Source organism: Leucoraja erinacea, chromosome 5 (genome assembly GCF_028641065.1).
Source record: "Leucoraja erinacea ecotype New England chromosome 5, Leri_hhj_1, whole genome shotgun sequence".
NCBI lineage: Eukaryota > Metazoa > Chordata > Chondrichthyes > Rajiformes > Rajidae > Leucoraja > Leucoraja erinaceus.
Genome location: NC_073381.1, coordinates 9,761,906 through 9,783,461, shown reverse-complemented (window position 1 = coordinate 9,783,461; position 21,556 = coordinate 9,761,906). Strand labels below are relative to the sequence as shown.

The 21,556-nt window shown below is 41.4% G+C and overlaps 1 protein-coding gene across 1 annotated transcript in view; it reads left to right on the top strand.

Annotated features, from left to right (window-relative positions):
* LOC129696925 (collagen alpha-1(XIX) chain-like) overlaps positions 1-21,556 on the top strand; it is a 320,031-nt gene that overhangs the window by 226,008 nt on the left and 72,467 nt on the right. The window contains exons 22-31 of the mRNA XM_055635036.1: positions 6,619-6,681; positions 7,105-7,140; positions 8,281-8,322; positions 11,232-11,273; positions 16,169-16,213; positions 16,322-16,375; positions 16,605-16,658; positions 19,084-19,128; positions 21,003-21,092; positions 21,217-21,261. Of these exons, the coding sequence (XP_055491011.1) occupies positions 6,619-6,681; positions 7,105-7,140; positions 8,281-8,322; positions 11,232-11,273; positions 16,169-16,213; positions 16,322-16,375; positions 16,605-16,658; positions 19,084-19,128; positions 21,003-21,092; positions 21,217-21,261 (516 nt within the window). The remainder of the gene's footprint in view (positions 1-6,618; positions 6,682-7,104; positions 7,141-8,280; positions 8,323-11,231; positions 11,274-16,168; positions 16,214-16,321; positions 16,376-16,604; positions 16,659-19,083; positions 19,129-21,002; positions 21,093-21,216; positions 21,262-21,556) is intronic.

Here is a 21,556-nt window from a genome sequence, read left to right as displayed (position 1 = left end):
AAGAATGGCACTAAAAGGAACAGGAGTAAGCCACTAGGCCCATTGTTTTTGCTACTACTTTCAACAAGCTCTCTATCTTGGTGACACTTTAATGCCCAATAACCACATGACATTTTGATTCCCTCAGTATCTAAAACTTGAGGACTATCTTTGTTGAATATTCTAAGCAATTCTACAGCTCTCTTGGATAAGTGAATTGGAAAGATCCTTAATCCGAAGGAACTGTCTAAGGAATAATATAATTGCATGTGATATTTGCTGGTCTGGAAAATACTCACAAAATGGTTAAGTTTGGAAGTTTAACTGTAATATATTGGATAAGAGATTAGATTTATTAGAATCACAATAACTGGAGCACCTAGAAGTAGTTCTGCTATCGTGCAAATTGGATATAGCGCAAGTCATGCATTATGCGGGTCAAATTGTTTATAATCTTATTTCAATCGGGAACAAGAAAACTATTTAAAAGTTACTTCAGAAATTGACATGCAAAAAAAAACTATTTAACAGGTATAGGGGAAAAACCTGTTTCCATGTAACCCTCCCAGTAGTAATCAGGCACCATTGCTTCTTAAGAACACAGCTGCTACTTTAACCACGGGTGGCCAAATAAATTGCCAAGCAATCACTTCTGTTGACTGTTGTGCAGCAATACTCTTAAACAATGTAACGTACAGCCTTTAAAATGTTTAGCTTGCAGTAACAAAAATAAACTTCTACTGTATCTGTTGAAAATACCTTCATTTTTTTTCAATCCTGCAGTAAATAACTTTGTTCTTACGATTCTGAAAGTTTCTAACCCCTAACTCCCTTCTCCCAGTGACACCATTGTGTTTCTAAGATACTTGACTAGTAAGGGTATCAAGGGTTATGTGGAGAAGGAAGGAGAATGGGGTTGAGAGAGAAAGATAGATCAGCCATGATTGAATGACGGAGTAGACTCGATGGGCTGAATGGCCTATCTCTGCTCCTCAGACTTATGAACTTACAACACAAATTTTAGAACTGAGGTCTCTTGGGAATGCACCTATTACATTATAGCAGAACTATCTGTACTTGCATTCATATATCACCTTTAACTTGGCACAACAGCCCAACGTATTTCAAAGGTGTGACATCAAACAAGATCTGGTGCAGATCCCCAGAGGTATGTGCTTGGCAGATGTTTAAAATAAATTGTCAATGTCAGAGAGAGAGAGGGAGATAAAAAGGGAGAATGCTGAGATCTGGGATTGGTTTTAAAAAATAATTGCAGAGCTCATGATCTCGAACTAAACGTGCAGCTGCCAGGATAGAATAATTATATTCAGAAATGATCAAAAGGTCAGACCTATAGCGGCATGGAGAGCTCAGATGGTTGAAGGCCTGGAAGACATATCATAGAGGCAGAAATTTGAGGCCATGAGGGATTTACAAACAAGGATCTAAATGTCTAATAATTGGAAGGAACAGGCTGCATGTTTTCTCTCCTTCTGGCTTTTTTGGATTTATGTAACTTTAGCCATGCCTATCAAAATGGCTGGACATTGGTTCCTGTTAATATTGCAGATATAACAGGCAGCAGCTTGCAGCACCGAGAAAGGCAGCTGCTAATTTATATTCCTTGCCATAGTAAATTCTTATCATACTTGATCTGTTCAGTAATAGCCTGCATTTGTGGGATTTGCTTCAATAAACATTTTGATGGATAGATTTCCAGACAGGTAAGCTGGTACATCTCATCACTAGAGCAGCAGTTTGCTGCCACCCCCTGGTTGTTATATACAGTGGCTTGCAAAAGTATTCATACCCCTTGAACTTTTCCACATTTTGTCACGTTACAACCACAAACGTAAATGTATTTTATTGGGATTTTATGTGATAGACCAACACAAAGTGGTGCATAATTGTGAAGTGGAAGGAAAATGATACATGGTTTTCACATTTTTTTACAAATAAAAAACTGAAAAGTGTGGCGTGCAAAAGTATTCAGCCCCCCTGAGTCAATACTTTGTAGAACCACCTTTCACTGCAATTACAGCTGTAAATCTTTTGGGATATGTCTCTACCAGCTTTGCACATCTAGAGACTGAAATTTTTGCCCATTCTTCTTTGTAAAATAGCTCAAGCTCAGTCAGATTGGATGCAGAGCGTCTGTGAACAGCAATTTTCAAGTCTTGCCAGAGATTCTCAATTGGATTTAGGTCTGGACTTTGACTGGGCCATTCTAACACATGAATATGCTTTGATCTAAACCATTCCATTGTAGCTCTGGCTGTATGTTTAGGGTCGTTGTCCTGCTGGAAGGTGAACCTCCGCCCCAGTCTCAAGTCTTTTGCAGACTCTAACAGGTTTTCTTCCAAGATTGCCCTGTATTTGGCTCCATCCATCTTCCCATCAACTCTGACCAGCTTCCTTGTCCCTGCTGAAGAGAAGCATCCCCACAGCATGATGCTGCCACCACCATGTTTCACAGTGGGGATGGTGTGTTCAGGGTGATGTGCAGTGTTAGTTTTCCACCACACATAGCGTTTTGCATTTAGGCCACAAACTTCACTTTTGGTCTCATCTGACCAGAGCACCTTCCTCCACATGTTTGCTGTGTCCCCCACATGGCTTGTGGCAAACTGAATACGGGACTTCTTATGGCTTTTTTTCAACAATGGCTTTCTTCTTGCCACTCTTCCATAAAGGCCCGATTTGTGGAGTGCACGACTAATAGTTGTCCTGTGGACAGATTCTCCCACCTGAGCTGTGGATCTCTGCAGCTCCTCCAGAGTTACCATGGGCCTCTTGGCTGCTTCTCTGATCAATGCTCTCCTTGCCCGGCCTGTCAGTTTAGGTAGAAGGCCATGTCTTGGTAGGTTTGCAGTTGTGCCATACTCTTTCCATTTTCGGATGATGGATTAAACAGTGCTCCGTGAGATGTTCAAAGGTTGGGATATTTTTTTATAACCTAACCCTGCTTTAAACTTCTCCACAACATTATCCCTGACCTGACTGGTGTGTTCTTTGGGCTTCATGATGCTGTTTGTTCACTAATGTTCTCTAACAAACCTCTGAGGCCTTCACGGAACAGCTGTATTTATACTGAGATTAGATTACACACAAGTGGACTCTATTTACTAATTAGGTGACTTCTGAAGGCATTTGGTTGCACTGGATTTTATTTAGGGGTTTCAGAGTAAAGGGGGCTGAATACCTTTGCACGCCACACTTTTCAGTTTTTTATTTGTAAAACCATGTATCATTTTCCTTCCACTTCACAATTATGCACCACTTTGTGTTGGTCTATCACATAAAATCCCAATAAAATACATTTACGTTTGTGGTTGTAACGTGACAAAATGTGGAAAAGTTCAAGGGGTATGAATACTTTTGCAAGCCACTGTATCTCTTGTCTTGGGTGACATTCTGTACTCTATGCCACATCTGAAGAAACTTAACAGATGGTGCCTTTCTATTTTCTATGTTTTGCTAAGTGTTAAGAAGGCAAAACAAAGCAATATCCTTTTTGTGCAAAAGAGTGTGGCAAACTCAGTATTTCTGTAAAGAGACTCACTAAATCTGTGCATTGTATTTGTATCACAACACAAAATATGCAGCGATGCAATAAGCATTGGGGAGTAGAAATCTGGTTGCTTAGAATATGTATTTTATGTGACATGGGGTCACATTACTCCAGCATTATTTTAGCTCACCTCACTTCTCATGATGTTACTCTCAAATTGTGCTCAACTACTGGCAATGCATCCTGATGGTTGACACTATACACTCCAGAACCTCATGTCATATTTTAACCTTGGGTTGCTCCGCTTACCAACTTTTAGCTGACACACCAGACAGATGGTTCATGAGAACTCGTGAAGCCATGACTTACCCCCTGTGTGGTGTCCTGGAAGTTTGTAGAATTACAAACAGCAACATTGGAACCGATACTAACATCATGAACGCAACCATTGTTGTTGTCCCCAAGCAGAGGTTTTGGCACCTGGCCAGTGAGGAGGGTCCACAGCTGTCCTGAACAATCTTGGAATAATGAGGCTATGGGCCAGGATTGCAATGGGATGAGGAAAAGATGCAGGAAATGGAGGAACAAAACATGTGAGGATGGACAGAGACTGTTCAATCATGGATGCGTCTAATAATCATCGAAACATCCTATTCCATTTTCTCTCCCATCTGCATTTCCCCCATCTTTACACAATAGTGTGTCGCTGAACAGTTATTTAGTAGGTCTGTTTCCCATTCTAGTACTAAATGTACAAAATTGCCATTCCAATTTAATCAGTTTCTCAAAGTTCAGCAAACATTTGCATTAATTTTTATCATATCAATAGATTTAACTAGCAGGTTAAGTAGTTGATCACATAAATCTGCTGCACTTTTATTCCAATAGTCAATGGACAATAGACAATAGGTGCAGGAGTAGGCCATTCGGCCCTTCGAGCCAGCACCGCCATTCAATGTGATCATGGCTGATCATCCCAGTCAGTACCCCGTTCCTGCCTTCTCCCCATATCCCCTGACTCAATACAATACAATACAATACGTGTTTATTCGTCATATTGCACATAAAGTGCAAGTGAAATGAATATGTCAGCAGCGATACAATGAGAAAGAACACACAATACACAATAAAAATTTAACACAAACATCCACCACAGCATTCATCACTGTGGTGGAAGGCACAAAAATTGGCCAGTCCTCCTCCATTTCCCCCCGTGGTCGGGACCAGAGTCCAGAGTCAGTCCATAGTCGGCTCTTCCCCACCGGAGACCGCGGCTTCAGGATGGTGTAGGCCGCAGGCCGGTGGTCGAAGATTTAACGTCCCCGCCGCGCCACAGCCAGAAGCACCGCAGACCGCAGGGCCGGCGGTCGAAGCTCCCCTCTCAGGGTGATGGTAAGTCCACGCCGGGTCCGCGGTAGAAGTTGGCCGCGGGCCGGCGGTGGAAGCTCCTTCTTCCCCCGGGTCCCCCACGAGGGATCCCGGGCTGCAGACGCCGCGCCAGCTGGAGCTGTGCAGACCGCGGCTTCAGGCTGCCGGCTGCCGCGGGCCAGCGAAACGGAGCGCTCCCCTCCAGCGAGCCCCAGTGAGGGCTCACCCGCTCCACGCCGAGAGTCCACGCTGCGCCCGCCGCTGAAGCCCCGGGCGCGTCTCTGGGAAAGTCCACGCCGATCCTCGTTGTTAGGCCACGGGGGAGGCGACCTGGAAAAAGTCACCTCTCCGTGGAGGAGGCAACCAAAACGGTTTCCTCCTTACCCCCCCACACCACCCCCCACACAAAACACACAAAGAAACACAAAAAACATACTTTAAAACATACTAAAAAAACAAAAAAAGTTGAAAAAAAATGACTCCGCCATCTTTAAGAGGTCTATCTAGCTCTCTCTTGAAAGTATCCAGAGAACCGGCTTCCTTCTTAGACAGAGAATTCTTAGACAGAGAATTCCACGGACTCACAACTCTCTGTGTGAAATAGTGTTTCCTCAGCTCCGTTCTAAATGGCTTACCCCTTATTCTTAAACAGTGACCCCTGGTTCTGGACTCTCCCAATATCGGGAACATGTTTCCTGCATGCTTACTTTCGGACCTAAACAAGTGAATCGCGTTCTTCTCCATTCAACATATGGTTAAATTTATTAACTCACAAATCATCAGACGAATATTGAACCCATTGTTCTTCCCATCACATCGCCTATATTAGTGGAATATAAAACATTCAGCACAGTGATGGACAATTAGCAAGGAAGGCAAGTGGACAAAGTGGCGTAGAAAGTTCAAGTGTGTTTAATTGACATATGTAATAAAACAAACTATGTAATTGTTACTTACGGCAGCATAACATAATAATAGATAACATAATAAACAAGCAAAAAATAGGTTCAAAAAATAAAAAGTCCCAAAAAATCCAGAGGTCCGTAGTGGAAACAAGAAAGTTCATGGTTTAGTTGGTGTTTGCATTTTCATGGCCTGATGGTTGTTGGGAAGAAGCTGTTCCTGAACCTGTAGTGCACAGTTTTTTATAGTCTTGTACCTGCTTCCCGATAGCAGGAATGAAATGAGAACGTGGCCAGGGTGGTGTGGATCTCTGATGATGCTGGTTTCCTTTTAGAGGCAGTGCCTTCTATAGATCCCTTCAATGGCGGGGAGATCAGTTGACTGGGCAGTGCCCACCACATCTTTGAAATCTCTTTCATACCCGGGCATTCGAGTTGCCAAACTCAGCCATGATGCAAGTAGACATTATGCTCTCTACAGTGCCCCTGTAGAAATTCATCGACGTTACAACACTCCTCAATCTTCTAAGGAAGTAGATGGGCTTTCTTTGATTGTATCAATGTGCTGGGTCCAGGTTCTGTGCAGCAAATGCAGCAGACATTGTGGAAAGGCACAAACCATCACTTTGGCTGTGACACCAGTGCATACATGAAGAAATGAAAGAATGATTTACTTGCTGAAGATATGCAAATTATAAATAAAAAGAGAAAGAACTAGAAACACCCTACAGGATCAATTAGCATTTGTAAAAAGAGAAACAGAATTAATATTTCAGATTGAAGATCCTCTATCAGAACTGTAAAGGTTAGCTACCAATGTCTTTTCAACCTATTTGTAATGATGGCCATTTTTTACAGGGTTCCAGAGGAGATCCTGGGCCCTCAGGAAAGAATGCGGCAAAAGGAATAAAAGGAGAACATGTAAGAGTTTTTGAATTGATCAAATTGAAAGTTACACCTTCAATTGCTTTGCATCATTACTCTACATGTGACAATGTACTTTTAGTTTAGTTTAGATACAGTGTGGAAACAGGCCCTTCGGCCCACCGAGTCTGCGCCCACCAGCGATCCCCACACATTAACCCTATCCTACACACACAAGGGACAATTTACAATTATACCAAGCCAATTAACCTACATACCTGTACGTCTTTGGAGCGTGGGAGGAAACCGAAGATCTCGGAGAAAACCCACGGTCATGGGGAGAACGTACAAACTCCATACAGACAGCACCCGTAGTCAGGAACGAACCCGAGTCTCTGGTGCTGTAAGGCATCAACTCTACTGCTATGCCACCGTGCTTGTGTTAGTTTATATTCATTCCTGAATTTTATTTCCTTAAAGGGACAAGAAGGGCCAAGCGGTGAGAAAGGATCAAAGGTAAGCATTTCATCATGGAGGGTCTTATGAAAACCAGGAAACTGAGGCAGAAGGCAGGAGCCATGCATTGGTAGTGCCCAGAAATAGTCACCAACTGATGTTGATGTTGCAGATTGTTAGCCTTCTATTCAGGTGATTTGCACAAGCCTGCAGATGGAATGAGCAACAGCAACATGGTGTTTCAATGCGCCATTGGAGGAAGTTGCGTTCACAGGTACTGCATGTATGCAAAGAGAAACGGGTAGGAAGCACAAGAAGAGCAGGAGAAATAGAGGGAAAACAGGATTGAAATTCCAAGAATTCAGCCCACTGTGATGATTGGATTTTAACTTGCTGGCTTGACAATCAGCAGGGCATCTCTATCCCACAGGAGAAAATCAGATTAAAGGTTGATATCATGACAGTATGGATTTACTGACTGAACCATCACCTGTAAGGTGAGTTTTAAAGTAGGCCATTAAACCATGGTGACATCTTAACAATCTCTCTGACTGGACAATCTGTCCAATACAATTCTTTTTTTAAGCAATACAGAATGATCCTCAGGATTAATATCTTAAATAAAGCCATCAAGATGATAAATATATGCAAAATCTCTCTGTAACTTGAAAACTCAAACAGAAAAACTAAGGACGTCAATTGAGTGCATTCATCAATGTAACTCATACCGGGGCAAATGGCACATCGCCCACAGAGTATTTGATCATCTGTTATTATTATCTATGATTATTTTAGCTTTTAATGAGATTCTCAAAGAGAGTTAATTTCTAAAGCTGCAGATTGATGGAGCTTTATTTGGTTTTGATGTGAATTGGGAGTTATAGGACAGGAAGAGGCAGTCGGGTGAAATTTCACAGAGGTTAATCCTTTTGCAAAATATCTCTCTCATGCTTCAGCTCCCTTGGCTATGCCCTGCCTTGTTGGAAAGGCCGAACTCAGTCGTTGAATGGCCTTCTCTCGTTTCAGGTTTGCTAATGTCGTGGAGATGCCTTTTAGCATAGATTTGGGTCACCACTGAAGCAGCTGCAAACTGGATTCAAAACAAGAAAGCAGCTGTCAAATTAGGCGGACTCTCCTTCCCCACTGCACGAATACCATGCAATAGATTACCATTTTCCACTAATTAGTTTTATTTTTCAGGGTGACGTTGGATTAATGGGACCCCCTGGCCCACCGGGATTGGTAAATTATCTTTACTTACTTTTTGTAGTATAATCTGAAGGAATTTTAAACCTTCAGGTAGAGGAGACGTTGTCTCCCACATTACTAGGATACATGTTACATGGTTTAAAGGGGCAGATTTCACAGGTCAAATGTCAATGGCAAACTTTTATTGCAGTGATAAGATTGTGTTTTTCTGATCAAAGTGCCTGAGTGGCATAGACAAAAAAACAGTGTCCTCAGGTACTACCTGCTGAATCTTGTACATTATCCCTGTGATGATATTGATTTTCATGGGTGCTCCAATTCTTACTATTGTGCTGGTAGATTAATTGGCTATTGCACTTCACCCCTAGTGTAGGTCGGTGATAGGAGAATCGGGGAGAGTTGATGGTTATGTGTGACAGATTAGAAGAGTTCAGGGAAATAAGAGAGAGGACAGGACTGATGAAAATGTATTGAGAGCCAACATAGACACGTTGAACTAAGTCACCTGCTTCTATGTCATTAGAAAATACGAGAATGAGAATGTATCACCTGTACATGATACTAAAATAGTAAAAGTAGTTTCTTCGTATTGCACCTTCACCATTTCCTATGGAAGGAAACTGGGACAGACGATGGCAGGTTCCTTGTTGATCTGGGTTGAGTTAAAGTTTGTTACGTTGGTCCTTAGTGTCCCTAATAAGGAAAGCATCACTGAATGGTGCTGTGTGTGAGCAGTGACTGAGGGTAGGTATAAACTCTGTTGTGATGCCTCTGCTGTTATTTCCTATTATCTAAACTGTCTCACATGCCCATCAACTCTTCCCGATTATCTTATCATCAACCTACCCAAGGTGTAATTTACAGTAGACAGTTTTCATACCGTCACATGTTTGGATTTAGGACGAAACTGGAACATCCAGGTGCTCATTGGAACTCTTTAGGGCCATGGCGAACAAAATTAAAATAAATAGATGGCCCATTCATCGAGGTCACACAAGAAGAGTAGCTTCTGTATATTGAGACCTGCTGCCACTGCTATTTTTACCCAGCAGACGTTAACTGTGAAACATTCTGAAGGCCGTGTGCATGTCTGTTTGCACATGTGCGTGTAGGCTAGTTTGCATGAACTACCATGCATCGTGATGAGAACCTTGTCCCCCTACCGAATGTAGCCCAGGGTAGACAAAAGTGCTGGAGAAACTCAGCGGGTGCAGCAGCATCTATGGAGTGAAGGAAATAGTAGCCCATATCGAAACATTCAAAGGAAACCTGTCACCTTAACAAGATACACATCACAAACTAGGTGAGGTGACGGGTTCCTTTTATCAATGGCTCTTGTCTGAAATGGCCTATTGATAAATGGAAATAGCAAGTAAATAGCATTAAACACATCCATGTATCCAATGAATGTGAACAAGAAACTACTTTCTTAAATTCTCTCATGATGGTTTGGTTAATTTAGAATCCCTGGGCCAGTATTTTTTTAAGAAGACCTTTTCCCTCTTAAGCTATCCTTCACCTGTTAGTTTCATGAAAGCAGTTTGCACCGTATGTTTTAATTGAATGTTGTTGGTGAGCTCATTTTTTTTAATGGAACATCAGAATATGGTGCCAAAGAATCAAATCATCCAACTTGCGGCCATCCAACTTTTTCGCCACCTCCAACGGGATCCCACCACTGGCCACACCTCCTCCCCTTTCGGCTTTCTGCAGAGACTGCTCCCTCCGTAACTCTCTGGTCAATTCGTCCCTTCCCACCCAAGCCACCCCCTTCCCTGGTACTTTCCCTTGCAACCGCAGGAAATGCTACACTTGTCGCTTTACCTCCCACCTCGACTCCATCCAAGGACCCAAGCAGAATCTTCACCTGAACCTCCTCCAACCTCATCTATTGCATCCGATGTTCTAGGTGTCAACTGCTCTACATCGGTGAGATCAAGCGCAGGCTTGGCGATCGCTTCGCCCAGCACCTCCGCTTAGTTGGCATTAATCAACCTGATCTCCCGGTGGCTCAGCACTTCAACTCCCCATTCCGAATACTACCTTTCTGTCCTGGGCCTCCTCCATGGCCAGAGTGAGTCCCACTGCAAATTGGAGGAGCAGCACGTTTCGCTTGGGCAGTTTACACCCCAGCTGTATGAACATTGACCTCCAATTTCAGGGAGTCCTTGCTTTCTCCCTCCTTCCCCTCCCCATTCTCCCACAGCCTACTGTCTCCACCTCTTCCTTTCTTCATCCCGCCTCCCCCCCCCGCACCCCCACATCAAGCTGAAGAAGGGTCTCGACCCGAAACTATTCACATATTCCTTCGCTCCATAGATGCTGCCTCACCCGCTGAGTTTCTCCAGCATTGTTGTCTACATCCAACATGGCTAACAGTTTCCAGAGCTGTGTTGCATTGATTCCTTCTCGCAGCTGATAGTTTTTCCTTTGAAAACAGTACTGAAAATATATTCCTTCCTGAATCCAGTCCATAGAATTCTACAACAAAGCCTTCGCTTTTTAAATGTTCTCACAGTTCTTTTGAAGATATCCAAAGGACTGGATTCTATCTCTGTGCTCTGCAGTGGCTTTAACTATAATGCTGAAATATGTGAATAACACTGAAAATATGTGAAAGTAGTAACCATTCAATGCATCAATTTAAAGGATTTATAATGTTCACTCTTTTAAAAAAAATCTATATTTGACACTTTATGCACCCAGTTTTATATATCTAGACACGTTTTAGCAGATAAATACAGCTAATGGAGAATATACATAATGCAAGAGAATACTAAAGCATAAATCATGGAGTGACAAGTACTAGCAGTCAACTGCTATATATACAAGAAGAAGAACAAGAAAAATGAGAATGGAGAGGGCAAGCTGCTGCTGACAAAAATCTTGACCAACTTAATTTTCAACTCTCATAAAGCTTCTTGTCTTTTCTTTTGTTTCAGGGAGTGGCTTCAGGATATGCCCTGCAAAAATTTGGAATTCCTGTAAGTTTTTTTAATTCTCAAGCTTTCCCACAGCCTTTGCTTGCTTCTGTGGGCAATGGGTCAACGCTTCTAGGAATCAGGGCAATCTCAAATCAGAAATTTAAGAGCAATGGATGTCAATGTGGATTGAATGTGAATGTGAAATGTGAATATGGAAAGCAAAAACCTTCTGGAGAAGTCAGGAGTTCTGGAGCAATGAGGAAAGAATAATTTAAGTTCGTAGATGGTTCATAGCCAATTCATGCACATGACCAATATCCTTTCCTTATCCCTTTCTTTTATCCTGACTAGCAGAGCAAGTGGTATACTCTTGGGAAATAGAGCAGGGCTGGTGAACTGAGGTGTCAGCGAGGGCACACCTTGAACCAGTGACCATTGTTCCATTTGTCATAGAATAGTCATGGAAAAGGACAGAACTGCTCCACAAGTTAAAATGGGATGAGGCAAATGTTAATGGTATTAGGCAGTAAAAGATTATTGGAATAGGTTATTTGCTGGCAAAGGGTTCCCAGCAGGCAGGAGTCTTTAAAATGTGAGATAGCAGGAGTTCAAGGTCGTGGTGAAGGGAACTTAATAGAGATTGGAGTAGAGAAGCCTGGATGACAAGATATTGAGCTTCTGGTCAGTAAAAAAGGAAGCATGGGTCAGCTACAGGCACCTGGGATTATGGAATCCTTGGACAAGTTTAGTAAGAGTGAAGGAGGCTGAGGGGTGAATTTGTATTTTTTTAAATCACAAGGGCCATAGATAAAGTAGAAAATGTATTTTTACCATAAAGGGCATCTAAAACTAGATAGCATAGGTTTAGGGTGAGAGGGGAAATATTTAAATTGGATGTGAGGGACAACTTTTTCAGAGGATGGTGAATATATGGAACGAGCTGCCAGAAGGATTCTTAGAGGTAGGTACAATTACAACGTTTAATAGACTTGGATAGGTACATGGGTAGGAAATATTCAAAGGCATATGGGTCAAACGCAGGCAAATGGTACAAACTTAGGAAGGTTCCTGAGTCAGCAAGGATGTTGGGCTGAAGGGCCTGTTTCCACACTGTATGACTCATGAGCATAAGTGGGAACTGAATAAATTATAGTCAATGTGCAAAATTGCTGTACTATCTGCTGATTTTTCACTCTTATCAAGGCATGGTAAACTCACATCACCTTTTACCTTCATTAATTTTTGCTCCACCAAAGGTAGGCATTTGAAAAGGGAGTTAGATTACACCTTTGATGTGAGATGGTCACTTTGATGCTGAAAATTAGTTATTCTGCTTTTTTTTTCAGTAGATTGAAGCTATTTATGTTAGACATGGAACCAGTGTCCATGGAGACAACTTCCTTGACCATAACTGTTTACTAGTTGTACTGAAATTCCAGTCTGCTCAGCTAACTCAGCAGTGAAGAAAGTGAATGGTATGTTAGCTTTCATAGCAAAAGGACTGGAGTATAGGAGCAGGGAGGTTCTACTGCAGTTGTACAGGGTCTTGGTGAGACCACACCTGGAGTATTGTGTACAGTTTTGGTCTCCAAATCTGAGGAAGGACATTATTGCCATAGAGGGAGTGCAGAGAAGGTTCACCAGACTGATTCCTGAGATGTCAGGACTGTTTTATGAAGAAAGACTGGATAGACTGGGTTTATACTCTCTAGAATTTAGGAGATTGAGAGGGGATCTTATAGAAACTTACAAAACTCTTAAGGGGTTGGACAGGCTAGATGCAAGAAGATTGTTCCCGATGTTGGGGAAGTCCAGGACAAGGGGTCACAGCTTAAGGATAAGGGGGAAATCCTTTAAAACCGAGATGAAAATAACTTTTTTCACACAGAGAGTGGTGAATCTCTGGAACTCTCTGCCACAGAGGTTAGTCGAGGCCAGTTCATTGGCTATATTTAAGAGGGAGTTAGATGTGGCCCTTGTGGCTAAGGGGATCAGAGGGTATGGAGAGAAGGCAGGTACGGGATACTGAGTTGGATGATCAGCCATGATCATATTGAATGGCGGTGCAGGCTCGAAGGGCCGAATGGCCTACTCCTGCACCTATTTTCTATGTTTCTATGTTTCTAACAATACATATATGAGAGCTTTACATCATTAAAAAATCAGACCTTGACACTCACACCAGCTTTGAGGAGGAACTCCAATTGTTCTGCAGAGCACCCCAAATGTTTGTTTTATGTTGCTTCAGGAAGATAGATTAAATGTCCACAATATAATACAGTTAGTGAGATGCTGTATCTTTCTAATGAAGGAACCAGAACAGATCACCCTTAATTTTTAATTGCTGCTGTCAATACAATAACTTACAACCTAAACTCACATCATATAGAAAAGCATCACAAGGCATTTCACAAGTGCATATTCTATGGAAATTGATACCAAACATAAAGGACATTAGGGCAGATGCCCAGATATGTGGTTATGAACAGATTTAAAAATGAAAATGGAGTTAGATACATAGAGAATAGATACATATAAAATAGGTGCAGGAGTAAGCCATTCAATGTGATCATGGCTGATCATCCCCAATCCCCAATCAGTACCCCGTTCCTGCCTTCTCCCTATATCCCCTGACCCTGTTATCTTTAAGAGCCCTATCTTAAAAGTACTCTCTCTTGAAAGAATCCAAAGAACCGGCCTCCACCGCCCTCTGAGGCAGAGAATTCCATGGACTCACAACTCTCTGTGAGAAAAAGTGTTTCCTCATCTCCATTCTAAATGGCTTTCCCCTTATTCTTAAACCGTGGCCCCTGGTTCTGGACTCCCCAACATCGGTAAAGTGCTTTTTGCCTCTAGTTTGTCCAAACTCTTGATAATCTTATATGTTTCAATAAGATGCCCTCTCATCCTTCTAGATTCCAGAGTATATAAGACCAGCTGCTCCATTCTCTCAGCATATGACAGTCCCGCCATCCCTGGAATTAACCTTGTAAACCTATGCTACACTCCCTCAATAGCAAGAATGTCCATCCTCAAATTAGGGGACCAAACTGCACACAATACTCCAGGTGTGGTCACACTAGGGCCCTGTACAACTGCAGAAGGACCTCTTTGCTCCTATACTCAACTCCTCTTGTTATAAAGGCCAACATGTCATTCGCTTTCTTCACTGCCTGCTGTACCTGCATGCTTACTTTCACATTGATTGATGAACAAGGATCCCCAGATCCCATTGAACTTCCCCTTTTCCCAACTTGACACTATTTAGATAGTAATCTGCCTTCCTGGTTTTGCTGCCAAAGTGGTAACCTCACATTTATCCACATTAAACTGCATCTGCCATGCTTCTGCCCATTCATCCAACCTGTCCAAGTCACCCTGCATTCTCATAGCATCCTCCTCACAGTTCACACTGCCACCCAGCTTTGTGTCATCTGCAAATTTTCTAATGTTACTTTGAATCCCTTCATGTAAATCATTGATGTATATTGTAAATAGCCGTGTCCCAGCACCAAGCCTTGCGGTACCCCACTAGTCACTGCCTGCCATTCTAAAAGGGACCCGTTAATCCCTACTCTTTGTTTCCTGTCTGCCAACCAATTCTCTATCCATGTCAGCACTCTACCCCCAATACCATGTGCCCTAATTTTGCCCACTAATCTCCTATGTGGGACCTTATCAAATGCTTTCTGAAAGTCCAGGTGCACTACATCTGCTGGCTCTCCCTTATCCATTTTCCTAGTTATATCCTCAAAAAATTCCAGAAGATAAGTCAAGCATGATTTACCCTTGGGACTTGGACCATTTTACCATATATGGAGGCTTTAATGACTACATTAGCACAGAGGAATCCAGTGCTTGCCTTATCTCAAAAACATCGCCATTCGGTATATTGACCCTTGTAGGTTTAAGCCACTAATTTTAGCCAGGCACAGTTGACAAGATCCTGCAAACCAGGAAACATTTTCCAGTAATATTTGTATTTTTGTAAAACAATTTTTTTAAATGTCTGCATGAGAGGTTGTGCAAGTGAAGAATCCAATGATTCCTGTGATTGAGGTGTTTATTTACCTAGATAATTTCTCACAGATTATTAATAATGGTATTGGTATATATTGTCACGTGCATTGACATGCAGTAAAAATCTTTGCTTTCTGTGCTTTCCAGGCAAATCATAACATCCAAGGGTACATACCCCCATTTGCTGTCAGAAATTTGACTAAACATTCCACTCTGCTTCCTTAAAGGACTCTGTGTCTACATTGCATCAGTATGAAGATGCCACCTTCCTTGCCAATTCCATGGCTAAGGGTTGTCCTTGATGAAATTACCAGAGCACCTCTCAGTACAATCTCTTTTCTATCTGAATTATCAACTTTTTCTCATTTAATCTCTCCTGCCTCCCACCCCATCATTAACATCTCGTTATTCTTGATACTCTTTCCTCCTTTAACTGCCTCTGTACTTGCTTGGCAATTGGAATTAGTGTAGATAGGCATCAAAGTCACGTGGACAAGCTTGGCTGAAGGAGCCTATTTATGTGCTGTAAGATTTGATGACTCTCATCCAGTGCAGAAGTATAGACTTAATTTTAATGAAAACCTCAGGAACTTGGAAGCAAAATATCAAGATTGAACCATTGGGAACCCAGTGGCGTACTGAGAAGCAAACAGTTTAGATGTGTTAAGGACTATAGAGGAAACAAGACCACCATTGTTATGCCATTGAGATAAATAAGGCAAAAAGAATCCCAATATTTAAGAAGGCCACAGTTTCATCAAGCTGTGTGTTCCTGGAAGGGAAGAGACAATAAACGGAACCAAATATTGAAACAAAAAAAAAAACACTCCAAACACTCAGAAAATATATCTAGCCAATTCAGCACAATCTTGAGTTGGCACTGCATATGGAAAGGTGGTAAAATCCATCCTCACCCCCTGTTTGCTTCCTTATAGGGGTCAAAAGGAGACAAAGGAATGCAAGGAAACCCTGGATTAAAGGTAGAATGTTAATATAGAGCTCTCTCTTTTCAATTGTATTGTTCATCTTGAACTAAATGCTTTATTCACTATGCATGACCACTCATCTACTCTGATCCATATTTTTAGGGAGAAATGGGAGAAATTGGGCTACCTGGACGTAATGGAGAACCAGGATTGGAGGTATTTATGTTAGATGTTTTCTGACTTACTTTAGCCATGAGATTTCTGTTTCATTTTTTATTTTAGTATAACTTGAAGCAGCAGATTTTTGAGGTGACTATTATATATTATTTTGTTATGTGACCAAAAACAATTTTGTTGTATTCTTGATATTGCATTGTGAATATCGAGACTTTGCAATTTAGCTACATAGAGTGTGTTGTAGTTCTGAATTTCAACTGCTTCACAGGGTCGACCAGGATTACCAGGTCTGATAGGCCCCAAAGGATTAAAAGGAGAAATCGTAAGTATGTCTTGAACATCTTTATATCTCACATTTTGAAGTCCGTTTTGTATTTAGAAACATAAAAACATAGAAAATAGTTGCAGGAGGAGGCCATTCGGCCCTTCGAGCCAGCACCGCCATTCATTGTGATCATGGCTGATCGTCCCCAATCAATAACCCGTGCCTGCCTTCTCCCCATATCCCTTGATTCCACTAGTCCCTAGAGAATCTAATTTTCTCTTAAATCCATCCAGTGATTTGGCCTCCACTGCCCTCTGTGACAGCGAATTCCACAAATTCACAACTCTTTGGGTTAAAACGTTTTTTCTCACCTCAGTCTTAAATGGCCTCCCCTTTATTCTAAGACTGTGGCCCCTGGTTCTGGAACATTCCCAACATTGGGAACATTGTTCCTGCATCTAGCTTGTCCAGTCCTTTTATAATTTTATATGTTTCTATAAGATCCCCCCTCATCCTTTTGTGGAGGAAGTTCAGCTTCCTGCTGACCCCACTACCACTCCCAAATCCATGTTAATTTTCAGAACATTTATCATTTCCTGTTTGAATAACCAGTTGTTACTAATCCTTTGTTTAAACGTTGCTTAGTTTAGTTTAGAGATGCAGCGTGGAAACAGGAATAGCCCTATTGCACCTGTTCTGTCATTAAACTGGATCAGGCTTTGGTGCTTGCATCTTCACTGCATTCATCAACTTTATTACACCATGAACATTAACTATGTACATATGTTGGAACAGATGGGGTAAACAATAATGGTAACTTCAAGGGAAAGATTGATAAGATAGGAGAGAGTGTCCAGCTTTAAGTTTCTGGGCACTCACATCTCAGAGGACCTCACATGGTCCACCAACACCGCTGCGCTGGTCAATGAAGGCACAGCAACGACTGTTCTTCCTGAGGACATTAAAAAAGACTGGTCTGCCCCAACAGCTGCTGACAACGTTCTACCGCTGCACCACAGAGAGCATATTAACGTATGGCATCTCTGTGTGGTATCTCAGCTGCACGGAGGCGGAGAGGAGAGCTCTTCAGCGCGTCGTCCACAGAGCGCAGAGGATCATTGGGACACAGCTACCAGCCTTGGAGGGCATCTACCACACATGGTGCCTCAGGAAGGCCGTCAGCATCCATAAAGACTCCTCACACCCTTGTAACGGACTGTTTGAACTACTTCCCTCCGGCAGACGTTACAAGGCCTTCTACGCCCGAACCTCCAGACTCAGAAACAGTTTTATTCCCAGAGCTATAGCGGCTCTGAACCGGCCCTGCTGAGTGCCCCCCATCCCCCCTGGACTGTCTCCCTCGGATGGTCACGTCACACAGCTTATTTATTTATTTTACTTTTCTTTTACATCGGTTGGAAGCTGCATACTAAATCTCGTTGCACTGACGTGCAATGACAATAAAATATATTATTATTATTAATATTTATAAACTTTTGAGGGAAGGAAGATGATAGTTAAATGAGATAAGGTGAAAAACCAATGTCAAGCACATCATCAGTAGTTATTCATTCAAGATCACCCAATAAACAAATATACCAGTTTATCCATAGGTACCATAGTTACATTACCTTCATATTTATGTTGCTTTGCTTGTTGAACTTCATATGTTTAGATTATGAATTGGGCATTAGAGAAATTTCTATCCATTAGACCCAAGAAACTAGATTTGGATAGAATACATTACATTGGTGCTGTTATATGATCCATTATTGACAGTGATAAAAGTGAAAGTCCCCCCATTCTGTTTTGAGATTACAAAAATAGGAACTACAAGATGATCTGGGGGTCATTGTACACATTGTTTTCAAACATTCAAGTGCAGCCAGCAATCAGGAAACCAAGTGACATGTTGGTCTTCATTGCAAGAGGGTTTGAGTACAAGAGCAGGGATGTCTTGCCGCAGCTGTACAGAGCTTCACTGAGACTCTAACTGCAGTTTTCTGAGCAACTTATGAGGAAAAATGTTCTTACGATGGAGAGAAGGCAATGAAGGTTTACTGGGTTGATTCCTGCAATGGCAGCTGTGGATGAAATTCAAAGCAGCTAATTCCAACATTTTTTAATGCCTGAAATAAACTGAGTTAGTATTTGTCATCTCTTTATGTCATCTTAAAGAAAAACTAAGAACTTCCTTGAAAATGCATGTACATAATCTTCAAATCAAAGCAGGGCTATTGTACTTCCAACTAATTTGACATCTGGACATTTGATGTAACCTTCCATTAAAATATTTTCTACTTTCTAATTATGATCATATCACTGATCAACGAAGAGCTTGATAGACTTTAACAGATTCACTATTATTTTATTATAACTTTTTTTTTTAAATCTGTGTATTAAATAGCCACAGCTGCTGCCAGTTCTGATTATGATTGCCTAATGACTACTTACTATTTTTTTCTCCTTTGTTATTTACCAGGGATTGACAGGAGAACCGGGCGAACAGGGCAGAAAGGGTGACAAGGTTTTATCTCATTTGATTTTATTGTCATGTTCAGGAATATTTCTGGGATAATTGTAACTTTGTTTTGCAAAGGAATGCAGATCTGCAGTCCATTTTGCACATAATTTAATTTTTAATCCCTTTGTCTTTTCATTCATGGGTCATGTGCTAGGAGCATTTATTACCAAGTGCTTGTTTCTTTTAGGGGAAAATGTAGTGTTGTGCACCCTTATCAAACTTCTGTAGGTAATTCTGGGATTAAAGGGCAGAAAGGGGGAAATTGCGGCTATATCGAGAAATATGATGTGTTTGAGACTAACTTGTTCCGAAAATACAGCATTGCCACAAATTATCTTGTGGTTGCTGTAATTTTTCACAATTAAAATAAAATGATGTGAGGTGTGAAATGGACAGCCAGTACACTCTTCCACGAATGACCCAGTGATAATGGTTAAAAGTACCCCTATTTTGTCTTGAGATTGCAAAAAATGGGAAATACAAAAAAACCTGAGGTTCTATACGAAAGTTGTTTTTAAATATTCAAGTGCAGCAAGCACTTAGGAAGTCAAATAATGTATTGGTCTTCATTTCAGCAGAGTTTGAGTACAGGAGCAAGGATGTCTTGCTGCAGCTGCACAGAGTCTTAGTGAGATCCCCACTGGGGTTTTCTGTGCAGTTTCACCAGTGTTGAGGAAACATGGCCATGAGAGAAAGGTTTACCATTAGAAGGGATCTCATGAAAGACTTGTAAATGCCTATTTCTAAAATTAGAAGGATTAAAGATTAGATACAAGGAGAGTATTCCCAATTACTGGTGAGTTCAGAACCAGGGCTCACAACCTTGTGATATGGGTAGAAATTAGGAATAAGAGACCATTGCTGGGATGATATTACATCCTTCTGAATAATCAGAATTAGAAGAACAGAAATGGATGCAAATCACAGTAAAGTATGAGAGCAATATGGTTATTGTAGTGTGGTATGTTAACCCAATATTGATCAGTGCAAGGGGCTTAGATGGGGCAGAATGTGTCCAAGAGAGCCCTTTGAGACGATATATAAAGGGCAGTACCTGAGTTCTTAGGAAATTAAACTAGATGAGTGGCTGAAGTTTCAGTGAGACAACAATGTTCACAATCCTGTAATTTGCAATAGCCATGGGAAGAGATAAGGTTGGTCATCAAGTTAAGATCTTGAATTGGAGGAGGTCTGATTTTAGTCTGATTATATGAAATATTGAAAGATAGAATAGGCGGTCAGATCCTTTTCCCAGAGTGGATTTGTCAAATACTGGAGAGCAGAGCATTAACGTCAGGGGGGGAAAGTTTAAAGGAGATGTGTGAGACTAGTTTTTTTAACACTGAGAGTGTTGGGTGCCTGCAACGTGCTACCAGGGGAAGCAGATATGACTGTGGAATTTAAGAGGCTTTTAGATAGGCACGTGAACATATAAGGAATGGATCATGTCCAGGCTGAAGGGATTAGTTATGTTTAGCACAGACAACAAGGGCCAAAAGGCCTGTTCCTGTGCTGCAAAGTTCAATGGCATAATCATTATCATGGCGGTATCAAGAGCATTTAATTATCATCTCTACCAGAAACTGAACATTAATATTCGTATTTGCTGCAGCTTTACAAGCCCATTAATGCAACAAACAATAAATAAATATGTAATACAGTAAACTTTCATTATATAGAGGGGGAATGGTATGTTTGTATGAGACTGGTGTTGTTGAGATAATTATTTCACCCATCATAACTGGTCCTAGATCCCCGCCCTTTGCCAGGACAGGATACCATTTAAGCATCATCCTCTCTACTGCTTACATTTTATAGCTTTAACGTTACCATCATGATGACAAGTTGTGTAACCTAGTGCAGGCATCTGTTTGCAGGGAGATTCTGGGGGTGCGCTTGGACTTCCTGGAGAAAAAGGAGACAAAGGTGACCCAGGACTTCCAGGGACAGGGTTACGTGGAAAGCAGGTTTGTGCCCTTGTACACAATGGATATATGCCATATTAAAATACATACATGCAAATGAACACAATGGTGTCTTCCATGATTTCACATCTTTTTGATTAATTTGTTGACTACTAATTACAAATAGGGGCAAACTGGATCGCCCGGCACAAGAGGATCACGAGGACCCAAGGTATTAAAAATTAGCCTGTCCATATAGATTGTACTGTCAAACCATTGTAATTCAAATGTTCAGTTAACAAATGAGGAAAAACTCCTGAAAACATTGTACCAGAGCTGGTGTACAGATGAAGTGAAAAATTGAAAGATGTACACCAATGGAAAACTTTAATGCTTATTCATTTTCAGAGAAAGTCATGGACCAAATCCACAATGTACAAATTTTCCAAAAATGTTATCTGTTTCAATTAGAATACCTCTCATTCGTCTAAATGCCCATAAGTACAGACAGCATAAGAATCTTGTCC